The sequence below is a fragment of the Mandrillus leucophaeus genome, unplaced genomic scaffold (assembly GCF_000951045.1).
Source record: "Mandrillus leucophaeus isolate KB7577 unplaced genomic scaffold, Mleu.le_1.0 Scaffold370, whole genome shotgun sequence".
Classification (NCBI taxonomy): domain Eukaryota; kingdom Metazoa; phylum Chordata; class Mammalia; order Primates; family Cercopithecidae; genus Mandrillus; species Mandrillus leucophaeus.
Window position 1 is genome coordinate 1,592,410 of NW_012103921.1, and position 17,900 is coordinate 1,610,309.

The 17,900-nt window shown below is 41.0% G+C and overlaps 1 protein-coding gene across 1 annotated transcript in view; it reads left to right on the forward strand.

The window, feature by feature from the left end:
- Nucleotides 1-17,511, forward strand: part of EIF4G3 (eukaryotic translation initiation factor 4 gamma, 3) — a 297,458-nt gene extending 279,947 nt beyond the window's left edge. Inside the window, exons 31-36 of the mRNA XM_011990137.1 lie at nt 341-422; nt 2,873-2,971; nt 10,249-10,395; nt 11,974-12,055; nt 14,342-14,488; nt 16,493-17,511. Of these exons, the coding sequence (XP_011845527.1) occupies nt 341-422; nt 2,873-2,971; nt 10,249-10,395; nt 11,974-12,055; nt 14,342-14,488; nt 16,493-16,674 (739 nt within the window). The 3' untranslated portion in view covers nt 16,675-17,511. The remainder of the gene's footprint in view (nt 1-340; nt 423-2,872; nt 2,972-10,248; nt 10,396-11,973; nt 12,056-14,341; nt 14,489-16,492) is intronic.
- Nucleotides 17,512-17,900: the final 389 nt, after the last annotated feature.

Sequence of the window (17,900 nt, forward strand, 5' to 3'; positions counted from 1 at the left end):
AAAAAAAAAAACTATGAAAGCATCACAACTCCCTGTTACCTAAGATGCTTCTTGTTTTAGCTTGAAGCAGACGTTACATAAACAAACAGATTACCGAGTCTGAGCTTTGTGTTGCTTCTATCACTGAAGTGGTTAAAGAAAAAGGTAAAAACCAAGAACTCGCATGTTCCTTTTCAGGATCTTCTCCTGAAAATGACTTAGAGCATGTCCTGGAGCTTTGGCTTGCCCAGTATTGTTTAGGTTGCACAGTGTCTGGCTTTTTGTCACACATTGTTTGCGTCTTGTTCTAGAAGAAAGGATTTCTTCAGAGGTACTTATTCACTGCTCCTATCTTTTACAGAGAATTTAGCAAACCTTTACTTCCTGTTGGAAGAGCTGGGGTCTTGCTTTCTGAAATATTGCACCTACTATGCAAACAAATGGTGAGTGTTAAACTGAGTGTCAGCCTCAACAGCATTATTAGGAAGGGCAGTGCAGTGATCTTGATCTTGGGTTATCTGTGAATAGCTTAGGTCTCAGGGTGCAAGAAATTCTATTTCCTTTTATTCTTTGAAAAAAGAGTGAGGTCTCTGCTTCAACCCAGTTTCTTTCTGAAGTGCATTTGTCCTTCTGTTTACTAATATCGTGGGGAAGACTTATCAAATCTCGACTAGATTTGGTATAATTCTAAAGAATCTCAAGACGTGTTATTTGTGGTTGGTGATTTTTTCTTCCCTTGAAACAAAATGGGTATATCATTTCTATGTTTTAATAGATTTCAACGAAAAGCACCATAGAGCTGGAGGCTGTCAGTCTATAAAGTCTGTGGCAGGCTGTCAGTCTATAAAGTGGGAACAGATAAATCTAAACCAATAATTTCAAAAGAGTGTGAAAGTGCTCTGTTAAAGTCTAAGAGGTTTGGGGAAGTGTCGTGGCATCACAAAGGGAATTAAATGTCTAGGATGAGAGGGATGAGAGATGTCAAAACAAAATAGAACTCAGAAATGAAGATTCTTGAGTGATTTCTGACTTACACCTGACCCAAAGATATTGGATGATAGATTTTAATGTTTAAAGCCAGTGTTTCATTCCTCCCTCTGATACAGAAGTCCTTCTGTATCCCATTTGTGTGGTAGTTATTCATAAAGAGATGCACTAAATATCCTGGTCTCTAGTCCTGTTGATTATTTGTTAATACTACTCTTTGCTTAATGGCACTAAAATTTTTACTGAACCCTAGCTTTTATGTCCAAAATTTCTTCCTCTCTGACCTACTTGACTTTAGTCCTTATTTAAAACTCACATTCTGGCCAGGCATGGTGGTTCATGCCTGTTATCCCTGCACTTTGGGAGGCCGAGGTGGGCAGATCACGAGGTTAAGAGATCGAGACCATCCTGGCCAACATGGTGAAACCCCGTCTCTACTAAAAATACAAAAATTAGCCGGGCGTGGTGGCATGCACCTGTAATCCCAGCTACTCAGGAGGCGGAGGCAGGAGAATCACTTGAACCCGGGAGGCGGAGGTTGTAGTTAGCCAAGATCATGCCACTGCACTCCAGCCTGGCAACAGAGCAAGACTCCATCTCAAAAAAAAAACCAAGAACAAAAACTCACATTCTGGCCGGCACAGTGGCTCATGCCTGTAATCCCAGCACCTTGGGAGGCCGAGGCGGGTGGATCACTTGAGGTCAGGAGTTGGAGACCAGCCTGGCCAACATGGCGAAATCCCATCTCTACTAAAAATACAAAAATTAGCCAGATGTGGTGGCAGGCACCTGTAATCCCAGCTGCTTGGGAGGCTGAGGCAGGAGAATCACTTGAATCTGGGAGGTGGAGGTTGGAGTGAGCTGAGATCGTGCCACTGCGTTTCAACCTGAGCTACAGAAAGAGACTCTGTCTCAAAAATTAATAATAATAACTAAAAATAAAACTCACATTCTTACTTTTATGTGTAGAAACAGCACAACCCTACTTCTAAATAAAACTAAATTCTCATAGAGTATAAGCTTTGGAGCTAGATTCCTGGGTTCAAATTCTGGTTCCACCATATTTTCAGCTGTGCCTTGGACAAGTTACTCTATGAAGTAATTAATACATGCCTCTCAGGTGACAGCCACAGCCTCAGACCTGGCACTTTCCTTTTCACTGTGACTTTCTCCAGCTAGAGGACTTGCACCTCTTCACGTTTTTCTACCTGACAACAGCTCTTCTTTATTGTCTCTCTTGGGCTCAACCTTGTGCTTCTTGCCCTTGAAACACTTCTCATTCCTGGTTCAGGAGCAACAGCTGCCTTAAGCCTCCTTGTATCCGGCAGCATCGCTGTGATCTGTTACAAAGAGGGATTCTAGTGAGGCTTCTTGAATGGCTTTAATAGCAGATACATACAGAACTATCTAGGAAAAGACACAGTGTGGAATTTATAAACTCTATGTATTGGACTTTTTTTGATGTTTATATTTATAAACCCCAAATAACCAGCTTGTAGCTCCCCAGATTAGTCACCTCATAAATAAAGTATTTAACCTTAAGCAGCTGTACTTCAATTATTCACCATTATATTTATATGCATTCAGACATAGTTTGAAAGTCACAGGTCTTAAGAGATTAACTTAAGGAAAGTTAATCAGCGAGGAAAAGTTTGTTTTTGAGACGGGTCTTGCTGTGTGTGTTGCCTGGTCTAGACGCACACTCCTGGGTGAGAGCTATCTTCCCACCTCAGCCTCCCAAGTAGCTAGGACTACAGGTGTACACCACCATGCCCCACTGGAAAAGTTTTGATTTTTCAGCTTTTTGGGTTTTGCACTCTTTGACTTCAGGCAAATCTTTTTTTTTTTTTTTTCTATTTCTTCTTCCACTGTGAAAGTAAATGGATTGAATTTATCTCTATTTTAGAGCCATAAGAAAGTGGGAGCCTTATGGAGGGAGGCTGACCTCAGCTGGAAGGACTTTTTACCAGAAGGAGAAGATGTACATAATTTTCTTTTGGAGCAGGTAAGAACAAGGCTTACATTTTGCTGTTTGATAGTTGATCTGTTTCATAGAGGAAATAAAGGTAATTGCCTTCGTATTCCAGTCATTAAAATTACATCAAAATAGGAATTTTGGTAAAGATGTCATTTTAAGTTCATGCTTTTAAAGCCACTCTGCAACTGTGTGGTCATCAGATGATTGATGTTTAAAAGAAGAAAATGTAAAAGACTTAGCAACCTGTAGAAAAACAAGCTCCAGGAAGCAGAAATGAAGTTGACAAGTAAAGCAGGGTGACAGGGCCAAAGCTGTCTCCTGATTTCTGGGTCTGATGGCAGGCAGAAGCAGCCAGAAGTTATTCTGTGGGGAATGGAGACTTGTTATTATAAGGTGGAAGATTAGAGACAAGCTTATAACTTGAAACTGCACAGGTAAATAAGTGCAAGGAAGTAGACACAGTCTTATACTCAGGGTATAAGACCCAGGGTATAAGTCTTACACCCTTATACTTAGCTATCCCGCCTACTGACTTGGTAACTAAATCCAGAAGTCTACAAAACAGAAGACCCCATGGTCAGTATAATCTGGTCCTACAGGAGGATTTGTAGGCTGTTAGATTGAGGTAACCATAAAACAAATTAGATCAAGAAAAGTAACAGAAAGAAAACAAAACTCTCTCAAAACGTTACTGAAAATCGAAATCTTAAAACTCATGAGGAAAACTAAAGCTAAGACAGCCAACAAAATCAGGAATAAGGAGAAGAAAAAATCACCGTAGATAAAAAGAGAACAAGAATGCAATCTGAAAATGACTTTAAAATAAGTATATTGTTCTGGATAAAGACATTATATTAGGTTGCTATGGACATTAGCTTTCTTTTTGGTTGTAGTCTAGAACACTGAAGAACTTTCTTGCCACAGCAATAAGAACCTGCGTGAAGCATAACTTCTGATGTGTTGCTGGACTCAGAAGAGGTGGAAGTAATTTCCTTCAAAGGGACAAAAAGAATTAATGAGGGGGAAAAGCCAGAGATGAAACCTGAACTATGAATAGTAATTACATGCGAAAGGCATCTTGCCCAAAGGACACATAGCCCAATGGGAAGATACTATTACAAATGATGTCAGATGTCATGGAAAAAGTTGACTTAGTCCCAGTTCAGTATTACCTTGACTCCCAGAAGAAGCAAATCAAAATGCTCTTTGGAGAAACATCCTCAACTTAGATCCCCTTATTTTCTACAAATACAAGTTATCTAAATATATGAGTTGACACTTGGTGTTCATTTAGCATACAATTAAAGAAGTAAAGATAAAAGTAAACAGACAATAAGTAGTAGATTTAGATCCCATGGACTTGAGGTAATGGAATTATCATTCAGAATATAAAACAATACCATATTAAAGAGAAGAAATCACAAAAATGAGCAAACAAGAGACTAGTCAAAATGGTTAAAGAGATTTGGGAAAAAAAAAAAAAAAAAGGTTGGGTGCAGTGGCTCATGCCTATAATCCTAGCACTTTGGGAGGCTGAGGCAAGAGAATCTCTTGAAGCCAGGAGTTGGAGATCAGCCTGGACAACATAGTGAGACCTGTCTCTACTAAAAAAAAATTAGCTGGGCCTGGCGCAGTGGCTCACGCCTGTAATCCCAGCACTTTGGGAGGCTGAGACAGGCGGATCATGAGGTCAGGAGATCGAGACCATCCTGGCTAACACGGTGAAACCCCGTCTCTACTAAAATACAGAAAAAAAAAATTAGCCGGGCGTGGTGCTGGGTGCCTGTAGTCCAGCTGCTCAGGAGGCTGAGGCAGGAGAATGGCATGAACCCGGGAGGCGGAGCTTGCAGTGAGCCGAGATCACTCCACTGCACTCCAGCCTGGACGACAAAGCGAGACTCCGTCTCAAAAAAAAAAAAAAAAAAATTAGCTGGGTGTATTGGTGCACCTGTAGTCCTAAGCTACTCGAGAGACTGAGGCAGAAGGATCACTAGAACCTGTGAGTTTAAGGCTGCAGTGAGATATGATCACACCACTGCACTCCAACCTGAGAGACAAAGCGAGAGCCTGTCAAAAAAAAAACAAAACAAAAAACAAATAAACAAAAGCCACACACACACACACACACCAAAATCTGTAGGTAGCTATCTAAGATATGTTGATACGTTAGGAGATTTGGAGGAAAGAATGAGAGACCATCTAAACTATCTTAACTGGAGTCCCAGAAGGAAAATTAGCCTGAATGGAGAAGAGGCAATACTTGAAGAGACAGTGACTGAGACTTCTAGAAGTGATAAAATATACAAATCTATAATGAAAGTCCATATATGCCATACAGGATAATTATATTTTAGTGAAACTGCATAATACCAAAGACAAATGAAAGATTTTAAAGAAACTGGAAAGAAGAAGCACATTACCTATCTGCCTCCCCCTTAAAAAAAAAAATACACAAAAAAATAGACTTTGCAATAGGAACCATGAAAGCCAGAAGATGGTAGAATAATCTCACAGTGCTGAGAAACGAACAGTAAATGTAGAATTGCCTGTGCAGCTAAACTAACCTTTAAGAATTAGGGCAATGCACACTAAGAAACTTAACAACATACTTCTAAATACACATGGGTCAAAGAAGCAATGAAAAAGGATAGTAAAAAACATTTTTAACTGAATGAAAACGAAAACACAACATGTCATTGATATTTAGAAAAGAAGAAAGGTCAATAACCTCAGCTTCAGCCTTAAGAAATTAGAAAAATAAGGCCGGACACAACGGCTCATGCCTATAATCCCAACACTTCGGGAGGCCAAGGCAGGAGGATTGCTTGAGCCCAGGACCTTGAGAGACCAGCCCAGGCAACACAGCAAGACCCTGTCACCAAAAAAAAAAAAAAAAAAAAAAAAACCAGAAACAAAAAAACAAAAGAAAGAAAGAAATTAGAACAATAAGAGCAAATGAAGCTCCAAGTAAATAGAATAAAGGAAAAACATTATAGGCAGAGGTTGCAGTGAGCCAAGATCACATTACTGCACTCCAGCTCTGGGTGACAGAGAAAGACTCCGTATCAGGAAAAATAATAATAATAATAATAATAATAATGATGTAGGGTTTATCCCAGAAATGTAAGGTGGGTTTAATATTTGAAAATTGATGTATACATAATAGGGAAGATGGTGAAGTATACATAATAGGGAAGTATACGTAATAGGGAAGGTGGTGAAGCTCCAGGATTCAGTCCCTCCACTGACACAACTATTGAACTGGCAAGATCTGTTAAAGCCAACTGTTTTGGAACTGTGGAGTCTGGTTAAATACATGCATTATCAACACCAGGGAAATGCATGATGAAAAGAGTCTGATAAATTTCAGTGAATTTAGGAATTTTGCATAGAACCTACCAGCACCCAGCCCTGTGGCAGACCACTAGGAAACTGGCATCACACCATTTCTGGTGCAGCTTGCTGGTGCCAGGTTGAATAATAAGGACTTCATTTTCCAAGGATTGACGTTGTGTCTTTTAATCTGCCTGGCAGTTGACTGAGAGGCCAGTGCTGGGGCTGGCTGTTATTTCAATCCCTTCCAACTAAAGTAGCTTTTAGGGCTGTAACTATCAAAGTATTTAAGCAGTAGTGTTATGGGATCTCTGGGGTGTCGATTTTTTTGGCCAGAAACCTCTGTGACCATGGCACCTTTGCCTGAGTTCTCGTCCTGTGTCCAGGAAGAATGAGGTATGCAAACAAGTGAAGGGTGAAGAGGAGTTTTAGTGTTAGAACAGCTCAGAGGAGTGGGTAGCGGATCACAAGGTCAGGAGTTCGAGACCAGCCTGGCCAACATGGTGAAACCCCATCTCTAATAAAAATACAAAAATTAGCTGGGTGTGGTAGCACACACCTGTGATCCCACGTGCCTGTAATCTGCCATCACGGCTCTGGAGAGGATAGCTCTTCTCCACAGGCAGGTCATTTGGACATTTCTGCACGTCTCTGAGGCTCTCAGTGGAGTGGGTAGCTCCTCTCTGCTGGCAGGTCATCTCTGTAGCTCTCAGCAGAGAAGGCATTCTTCTCTGCAGCTGGTCCTCCCATCATCTCTCTGCCCTCTTTGTCCTCTGGCCATCTTCTGCCCTGCTCTGGCTAAGCCCAGGGCTTTTATACCTCAGAGGGGAGGAAATGCATGGCGACTGGTCCATAGGCAGCCATGGTTGGGCCTGGAAGAGGCACCATGATGCCCCACTCCAGTCTGCTGGACTGGCACCCCAGCCCCTAGCCTTTAGGTCCTCCCTGGCCTGAGGGTGGGGCCTTACTGGGGACCCTGCCCCCTTCTACCCAGGACTCTGTCTGCCTCCTGCTGCCATTCATGGCCCTGGGGCTTGGTCCCAACCCCACTCCAAGATCAGAGAGCAGACACCCCTGAGCCTGCAGGGACAGGGGGTCCTTCCTGGGGCACCTGAGAGTGCAGACTGCGGAGATGCCCGGGTCCTGCATGCCTGGGAGGGCAGCCACAGCTGCACCCCAGAGCTCCCACCCCACCAACTCAGAAGAGGCAGGGCTCCCCCTTGTCCCGTCTCCTGCCTGCTTTGTGGAACGGGAGGCGCAGGTCTGCAGCCGCGGGTCAGGCAGCTGTGACAGCACCCAGGAGGGGAGATCCTGCCTGTTCCCTGATCCCCCAAGAGCACAGAGAGGCTCGGATCCATAGCTGCAGTTTGGGTGACTCTAGGAGGGCAGGGCTTCTGCCTGTTCCATAGAGCAGGAGGCCTGGGTCTACAGCTGTGGTTTGGGTGGCTACAGTAGCACAGGCAGCTCCCATCCCAACTCAGAAGGGACAGGGCTCCCACCAGCTCCATGCAGTGTACAGCACCAGCTGCGCCTCCCTGCTGCAGCCAGCGTAATGGCAGCAGCCACTGCCATCAATAGTATCTCTCTCTCTTTCTCTTATCTCTCTCCTCTGCTCTCCCCTCTCTCCTCTCCCCTCCTCCTCCACTCCCTCTCCCTGACTCCTCTTTTTCCTCAAATTTAACTTTTATTTTAAGGTCGGGGGACATGTGCAGGTTTGTTGTACAGATTATTTTGTCATCCAGGTATTAAGCCTCGTACCTATTATTTCCCTGATCTTCTCCCTCCTCCCAACCTCTGCCCTCTGATAGGTTCGTGTGTGGTGTTCCACTCTATGTGTCCATGTGTTGTCACCATTTAGCTCCCACCTATGAGTGAGAACACGCAGTGTTTGATTTTTTGTTCCTGCATTAGTTGGCTAAGGATCACTTGGCCTGGGAGGTCAAGGCTACAGTGAGCCATGGTAGTGCCACTGCACTGTAACCTGGGCAAAAGAGCAAGACCCTGTCTAAATAAATAAATATGAGAGTTCAGTTTAAAAGACAAAAAAAGCAATCAGAGGTCAAGGCTGCAGTGAGCTGTGCTAGTGCCATTGCACTGTAACCTGGGCGAAAGAGGAAGACTGTGTCTAAATAAATAAATATTTTTTTCTTTCAGTTTAAAAGAAAAAAAGGCAAAATAATATATACATAATAAAATGAATATATAAAAGTGTTTAGAGTATAGTTTGAAAAATGAGGTTGAAAAAAACTTGGCCTGTATCTTGACTTTCGGTTTGCTTAAAGAGCTTATGGCCTTCATGTTGTGGTTTTTTGCATATATTGGAGCATCATGGATTGGATATATAGTTAACCAATACTGAATCAGAAAAATTGTTTGTAATATTGTGCCACGTTTCTAAAACCTTATGGAACTGGGTGCAGTGGTACACACTGTAGTCTCAGCTGCTCGGAAGGCTGAGGCAGGAGGATCTTTGAGTCCCAGAGTTCAGGTCCAACCTAGCAACATGAGACCTCAAGTCAAAAATAAATAAATAATAAAACCTTATTGGGAAGTATCATTTAGAGATGCTACATAAGTGGTAGAAATGGAACAATCAGATGACAGAATTCAAGACAGTGGCTTTCACTTTGTGGATTGGGGATAGGGTACAGGACTATACCAGAGTATTCAAGGGTATTAGAGAAAACCTAATGTGAGTAATCCTTAGTATATTCATCTTTATGGTTTTTGTGTAAAGAAGCCACGTGAAGCAAGGCATACGTACATACCTTATTTCTTTAGTCCCTTGAAAATTATGAATAATTTTGATTATGGATTTTTTTTTTCTTTTTGAGACAGGATCTCGCCCTACTGCCAGGCTGCAGTGCAGTGACAGCTCACTGCAGCCTCAACCTCCCATGCTCAAGCAATCCTCCCATCTCAGCCTCCTGAATAGCTGGGACCACAGGCACACGCCACAACACCTGGCTAATTTTGGTATTTGTTTTGGTAGAGACAGGGTTTTGCCATGTTGCCCAGGCTGGTCTCAAACTCCTGGACTCATACACTCCTCCTGCCTTGGCCTCCCAGAGTTCTGGGATTAATGGCATGAGCCACTGCACCCAGACTGATTATAGATTTTTTAAAACTATGTATCTACGTGCTAAACAATTACAGCATCATTTCTCACACCTATATTCAAAATGGCCATAACTTAACAAAGCCAAAACTATCGAGTTTTGATACCAATACTAATATTAAACTATAGGTTTAATATTAACCTAATATTAACCTATCGAGTTTGCTGAGTACCAATACTAATGTTAAACCATAGGTTTGCAGAAAGGCAGTGAAACTTTACCCTTTTGTAGGGCTCCTATCCTGCCTTAAAGAGCTATGTTGCAACTAAGGGGAAGATTGAAGCTCAAGATTATTTGCATGTAACCATAGCCAAGAGATAATTATAGGGGGTTTATTTCCTTCCTTTTTAAGATACACAGTATGAGAAGTTGGAAAAATATTCAGAAGGATAGTGGACTACAGTCTTTCAAAACTATAATACAAACAGGTTGGGCGTGGTGAGTCATGCCTGTAATCCCAGTACTTTGGGAGGCCAAGGAGGGCGGATTGCTTGAGCTCAGGAGCTCAAGACCAGCCTGGGCAACATGGCGAGACCCCTTCTCTACTAAAAATACAAAAAAATAGCCAACTGTGGTAGTGCAGGTCTGGAGTCCCAGCTATTCAGGAGGCTGAGGTGGGAGGATTGCTTGAGCCCGTGATGTGGAAGTTGCAGTGAGCCAAACTCCAGCCTGGGTGACAGAGCAAGACCCTGTCTCAAAAAAGAAACAACTACAAACATAAAATAGCCTCTGCTGATCATTCTGATTCCGTGTAAAATAGAAGACATAACCTATGACTTTGTTCTTCTCTCAGGATGATAATAACATAGAATTATATTAATATATTAATATGTTCCTCCTTTTATGTTTCAGAAGTTGGACTTCATAGAGTCTGACAGTCCCTGTTCCTCTGAAGCACTTTCAAAGAAAGAATTGTCTGCCGAAGAGCTGTATAAGCGACTCGAGAAACTCATTATTGAGGACAAAGCGAATGATGAACAGATCTTTGATTGGGTAGAGGTATAAAGACTATGTCACCTTCCCTGATATCTCTAAGGAAAGATTCTTGTGGGATCCCCTTAATTCGCTTACCTGTCTGTTCACTTCATGAGTTTTTAACCTTAATGATTAGTTTTTAAATGCTTTTGTTTTGCCATCCTTAGAAAAGAGTAATATTTTTCTCACCACTTAAAGGGGTTAAGTAATGCTTGAGATTAACTTTAATTCACATTAAAATTCAGGTGAAAAAGCAGTATTGGCACACGTAAAAATAATTACATGCTTCTGAGTAAGTAGTCATTAAAATACACTGCAGTTGTGGTGTCATTCTTTCATAGATTGAGTAGATTATCTTAATATGGATTATTTATTGGTGAATAAAATATGTTTTTAAGTGGTTGTACTTCCAAATGTACAAGTACTTAACACTGTATAATTGAATGAGTAGCGGATAGGCAGTGGAGAGGACCCTGAAAAGTAAATACTCTTAATTCAAATATTTGCATATAGAACTGGCAATAGCCAAATTATTTTTCAATGAATTGGATATTTAATTTTAGCAAGAATGTGCAAAAATGTGACTCATGTGGTCCGGACGTGATGGCTCATGCCTGTAATCCCAGCACTTTGAGAGGCCAAGGTGGGCAGATCACAAGGTCAGGAGTTTGAGACTAGCCTGGCCAACATAGTGTAATGTCTGTACTAAAAGTACTAAAAAATTAGCTGGGCATTGTGGCAGGCGCCTGTAGTCCCAGCTACTCGGGAGGCTGAGGCAGGAGAATCGCTTGAACCTGGGAGGCAGAGGTTGCAGTGAGCTGAGATCGCACCACTGCACTCCAGCCTGCGTGACAGTGTGAGACTCTGTCTCAAAAAACAAAAAAAAGTGACTCATCTGTTGTTCTTAGTGCCAGATTGGTCCTGATTCTCAGGATAATTTCTCTGGTGTGCAAGGATATCTTTTTTTGTTTTTCGGTTTTTTTTGAGATGAAGTTTTGCTCTTGTCACCCAGTCTGGAGTACAGTGGTGCAATTTTGGCTCACTGGAGCCTCCACCTCCCAGGTTCAAATGATTCTCCTGCCTCAACCTCTGCCTGCCACCATGCCTGGCTGATTTTTGTGTTTTTAGTAGAGACACAGTTTCATCATATTGGCCAGGCTGGTCTCGAACTCCTGACCTCAGGTGATCCATCCTCTTCAGCCTCCCAAAGCGCTGGAATTACAGGCATGAGCCACTGCAATGGGCCTGTTTTTTGTTTTCTTGAGACTAGGTCTTGCTCTGTCACCCATGCTGTAGTACAGTGGTGCAGTCATAGCTTACTGCAGCCTCAAACTCTTGGGATCAAGCAGTCCTCCCACCTTAGTCTCCCAGGTAGCTGGGAACACAGGCACAGGCATGTGCCACAATACCAGGGTTTTTGGTTTTGTTTTGTTTTGCTTTTGTAGAGATAGGGTCTCACTATATTGCCTAGACTGGTCTCAACTCCTAGCCTCAAGTGATCCTCCTGTCTCGGCCTCCCAAAGTGTTGGGATTACAGGCGTGATCCTCTGTGCCTGGCTAAGCAAGGTTATCTTTAATTGTTTTATTTCTTTTTGACTTCAGGCTAATCTAGACGAAAGCCAGATGAGTTCACCTACATTCCTTAGAGCTTTAATGACTGCTGTTTGTAAAGCAGCTATTATAGGTAAGTAACATTTCTGAAGGCAGCTCATAACATCTGAAATCCCCATTATGTCAACTACTAAGTATACAGTTTGATGTTACATTGTTTTCAAAACTTGACCTATGTAGCTCACTTTTCTGTGCACTGTCCTTTCTGTCTGTGATGCCTGGTTGTCTCAAGCATGGAGACAAATAGCTCTTCCGCCTACAGAGAACCCAGATCTAACCAGCTACCACATGCCTTGCATGCTCCTTGGGTTGTTTTTTACTACATTGTGTGTAGCTTTTTCTTTATCTTTTCACCTCTAACATTCAGGGCTGCCGCCTCCTTCCAATCATGAATTACAATGAATGGGTTGAATATTCTTAATCTAATTATCAGTATAGGGTTATTCTCATCAAAAAAGTCATTTTATATAAGTACATATACGAAGAAAAAAATACCAACAGTTTGTCCTGTTCTTCATTGACTTTATTTTATATGATAAGACACTTTTATTGGTTTATGAATTATTAATATTGATAGGATTAGGATCAGTAGAAATCCTAAATATTCCAAGCTGTATACAATATTTAACATTATTCAATGAAGACATCTCTTTAGTTTCAGATAGAAATTCATACTTCTGTCACTGGAGTGAGAAAAAAAAATTCATCAGCACAAAAGATGTCTCAGAATTTCAAGTCTGTCTGTATTATTTTTGAAGACAGCTTCCTGCCACTTAATATAGCTTCAGAATTGTAATTTAAGATTTACAATGACTTTATTTTCAATGTTCTTTAATGAGATAAATAACAAAGCTAAGTAGAAAGTCTTCATGAAATTTTTAAAAATCATTTTCAGTATCCATAGAACCATCATAAGACTTTCATGTTTTAAAATTCGAGTTGGGAAGTCCAAAAGCTGTTGGTTTTTGTTTTCTTGAGATGGTGGGGGTCACTATGTTGCCCAGGCTGGACCAGAACTCCTGGGCTTAAGGGATCCTATTGCCTTAGCCTCTTGAGTAGCTGGAATTACAGGCATGAGCCATGAGGCCCAGCACAAAGTCTGCTTTTGAAAACAAAATTGTGTCTTAGTGATAACTTACAGATAATATAAGCCCTTATGTGTCTTCACACTGAGGATGCTTTTCATTTCTCAGCCCCTTTTTATCATTCCTTTCCCTCAAAAGGCCTGGCTTAGGTATGCTATCTGCCACTGCCACAGTTAATTTTTATCCTAGTAATAACAAAATGGTTCCAATTATTTTACCCTTCTGAAAAGATTTGTATTAAGTGTCACTTTAATTTCCTTTTCTAATGTTGCTTTTTTTATGTTGCTTTTTTTAAGTACTCACTTGAAATTCCTACTCTATGTTTCACTTATTTTTGATTGACAAATTATGATTGTATATGTTTATGGGGTACGATGTGATGTTTTGATATATGTGTCCAATGTGGAATGAATGAATCAAATTAATTAACATATCTATCACCTCACTTACCTTTTTTTATGGTAAGACATTTGATTAATTTTGCTTTTGTAGTTTGTCATAAAACCACTGTCACTGTTTCATTATAATTAAAGATAATTGGGTATGCTACCCCGAGGGAAACCAGCATTCAAAATACATCCTCCTCCATGTTTTTTATTATTTGTGAGAGAATGTCTCATTAATAATTTCAGAGCATTTTGGATTTCAAAATATTTGCCTTAGACCTTCTTGCCTCCTCTTCTCTTGTAGAGCCATATGGGTCCTTTGTACTCAGAAAATTGAAAATGAGCCAAGTGCAGTGGCTCATGCCTGTAATCCTACCATTTTGGGAGGCCAAGGCAGAAGGATTGCTTGAGCCCAGGAGTTCAAGACCAACTTGGGCAATATAGTGAGACCTTGTCTCTATTATTTAAAAAACTAAAAATTAAGAAGAAGAAGAAGAAGAAGAAGAAAGAGGCCAGGAGTGGTGGCTCATGCCTTGTAATCCAAGCAGTTTGGGAGGCTGAGGCAGGTGGATCGCCTGAGGTCAGGAGTTCGAGATAAGCCTGACCAACATTGTGAAACCCCATCTCTGCTAAAAATACACAAAAAGATCAGTCAGGCGTGGTGGCAAGCACCTGTAGTCCCAGCAACTTGGGAGGCTGAGACAGGATAATCGCTTGAACCTGGGAGACAGAGGTTGCAGTGAGCTGAGATCATGCCACTGCACTCCAGCCTGGGCGATAGAGCGAGACTCTGTCTCACAAAAAAAAAGAAAAAAGAAAGAAAGAAAATTAAAGATAATTCTATGTTAACTCCTTAAATGTAATTCCTAGTTCTTCTATCATCTTTAGCCGACTCTTCTACCTTCAGAGTGGACACTGCTGTTATCAAGCAGAGAGTGCCGATCTTACTCAAGTACCTAGACTCAGATACAGAGAAGGAACTGCAAGCACTTTATGCACTACAAGCATCGATAGTAAAACTCGATCAACCTGCCAGTAAGTTTATCTCATGTTACAGTTAATCCAACCAATGAGTGAGATTTATCCAAGCCAGGACTTAGAGATGATTTAGGGTTTGAACACTGGACAATAAAAGAATCACTAATAACAAAAACTCATATAACTAACTTTAATAAATCTGAATTTGGCCGGGTGCAGTAGCTCGCGCCTGTAATCCCAGCACTTTGGGAGGCCACGGCGGGCAGCTCACTTGAGGCCAAGAGTTCAAGACCAGCCTGGCCATCATGGTGAAACCCCGTCCCTACTAAAAATACAGAAATTGGCCAGGCACAGTGGCTCACGACTGTAATCCCAACACTTTGGAAGGCCAAGGCGGATGGATCATGAGGTCAGGAGATCGAGACCATCCTAGCTAACACAGTGAAACCCCGTCTCTACTAAAAATACAAAACATTAGCCGGGTGTGGTGGCACGCGTCTGTAATGCCAGCTACTTGGTAGGCTGAAGCAGGAGAACCGCTTGAACACAGGAGGCGGAGGTTACAGTGATCCAAGATCACGCCACTGCACTCCAGCCTGGCGACAGAGTGAGACTCTGTCTCAAAAAAAAAAAAAAAAAAAATACAAAAATGGGCTAGGTGGCGTGTGCCTGTAGTCCCAGCTACTCGGGAAGCTGAGGCAAGAGAATCACTTGAACCTGGGAGGCGGAGTTTGCAGTGAGCCAAGATTGTGCCACTGCACTCCAGCCTGGGCAACAGAGCAAGACTCCATCCAAAAAAAAAAGAATTTGTTATATGCTTGTATGAAAAAATCACAACAAGAAAACTATTTAGATTAGGTTATTTCATCCCCATTCCAGGGCAGGCCTAACAAAACTTTCTACAATGATGGAAGTATATTCATACCATTGAGTATGGTAACCATGAGCCACATGTGGCAGTTCTATACTTAAATGTGTCTGTTGTGACTTAGGAACTGAATTATTGACTTTAAATTTAAATAGCCATGTTTGGCTAGTAGCTTCCATATTGGACATCACAGGTCTAGGGCATGAAGATGGTTAATGATGTTGAGGATGATACTCTAGAATCTTTAGACACCCAACAAAGACCCTAAGTATAGTTTATTTACCATGGTATATTTACTAAGGAGTTTCAGAATAGTTTTTAGTTAAGTGTTATGATTAATTCTTGGCTAATGAAACAAAGTAACCTGCACACTTAAGTCTTAGTGATACTTAGTGTTAACTAGTGATTTTTATTACATCTTGAAAATTCAGTTGGAATTTGTTAAAGTGGGCAGTACATAGCTATGAGAGAGAGCACTCAAGTAGTTCTTTGGTACTTCCTTAGTTTTGCTTTTGTAAAATTCCTTCTTCCCTAGTCCTGCTGAATCGCTCTGGGAGATAAAGGAAAAGATCAAAGCAAATTATCCTTATAGTGTAATTGAAGAGACAGTCTACCGTGAATCAGATAATTTGATAATATTAGCTTGACTAATATAATTACAAAGATAAATCTTTTAAAAAAGGCTGAGGCATGTGGATCACCTGAGATCAGGAGTTTCAGACCAGCCTGGCCAACATGGTGAAACCCCGTCTCTACTTAAAATACAAAAATTAGCTGACCGTGGTGGCGGGTGCCTGTAATCCCAGGTACTTGGGAGGCTGAGGCAGGAAAGTTGCTTAAACCCACAAGGTGGAGGTTGCAGTGAGCCAAGATCACACCACTGCACTCCAGCCTGGGGACAGAACAAGATTGTCTCTCAAAAAAAAAAAAAAAGGAAAAAGAAAGGAAGTTCAAATTGAACAAAATAATAGGAATAAAAAATAATTTAGACTGCTTCAATATTTTTTTCCTCTTCTTTGAACAAGTTGTTGGGCTGTTTATACTGTCAAGAGCAAGTATGGTGAATTGTCATTATTGCTTTTTTCTGGGGGAATTAATGCACATTTATTCAGTCATTCATTATTTTGAAATACATTCTTTTCCTCATAACTACAGTGTCCCAAAGCTTATAGTTTATTTTCACCTCCTTGCAGATTTGCTGCGAATGTTTTTTGATTGCCTGTATGATGAGGAGGTGATCTCCGAGGATGCCTTCTACAAATGGGAGAGCAGCAAGGACCCTGCAGAGCAGAATGGGAAGGGCGTGGCCCTGAAATCTGTCACGGCATTCTTCACGTGGCTGCGGGAAGCAGAAGAGGAGTCTGAGGATAACTAAAACTTCAAATACACAAAAGGAAACAAAAGAAACAATTTAAGTATTTTTTTAAAAAGTTTCACGTCTTCGCCAATCACAGTGCAGCAAGGCCAATTCTCGCAGAAACCCCCACGTGTGCACGAGTGGGAGAGGGGAAAGTGAAAAAAAGGTGATCATGGAGGAAAAAGGTACTGGAAAAAAGTAAACTTCAAACCTTAGGGCGGGAGCACTAAAACCAAAATACATGTATTATTTATAGAAAATATTTTCTGTTTTAATCTTTTCTTTTTAAACAAGGACTAAAAAAAAAATGTTTAGCAAAAAAAAAAAAAAAAGTTGAGAACTTTTAATTTATTTTAAGGACTGCAAATGCCAGTGTAATTTTTTAATTTGCAGTTTCTGTAAACAACTTGTATAATAGAAAAGCAGAGAAATAAATTTCCCTCCCCTTCAAGATGCACCTCATGTTTGTTTTAAGGTATAGCATTTAGTCCAGATTTGAGAAAGTTTGGGGTGAACAAGGTAAGAAAGATTTTTTTTTTTTTGGCATCAAATCTTTCTGCCTGCCTCTCAGCTTGCTTCAGAAAACTTAAAAAATCACAATAGTAATCAAAACATACATAACATTGAAACAGAAGGAAATGCTGTGGACCACAGAACTCCAAGAATTGTTTAAAAAAAAAAGTGCTACCCTGAGAAAAGTACTCTTAATATTCTGGAAATCTTTAGAGCAACTTTAAGGCTTGTAAATACATAGAACAAATATTTAAAAAAACAAAAAGAAATTGACTCAATACTATTTCTTTTCACTTTGAAAATATAAAGAACAAAATAAAGACAAACATTGCAAGTTTAAAAGAAAGTAAAGTGACTTCTCCTTTGGACAGCTGCTGCATGTGTGCCCATTCCTGGGGGTGCTGTCTGGCTATTTATTGTCTAATTCACATCACTCCTGAGGTGAGAGAGAGAAAACGAGAGAGAGTGAGAGTGTGTGTGTGTGCGTGTGTGCACACGTATGTGCATGCACATGTATGTATGTATGTGTCTCTACTCACTGAAAAGGCAAGCTACTTTGTGGGTAAGGAGGGCACTCGTGCTTGGGTGGGAATGCCCCACTGGGAGTCCAGTGAAACTTATTTCCAACACTAACTAGAAATGCATTCAGGACAGTAAACCTCAGGGCAGTCCTTTAGATAACTAAGTTTTCCACTGTATGTATCAGGACTCAGGATGATAATTCACTTGGA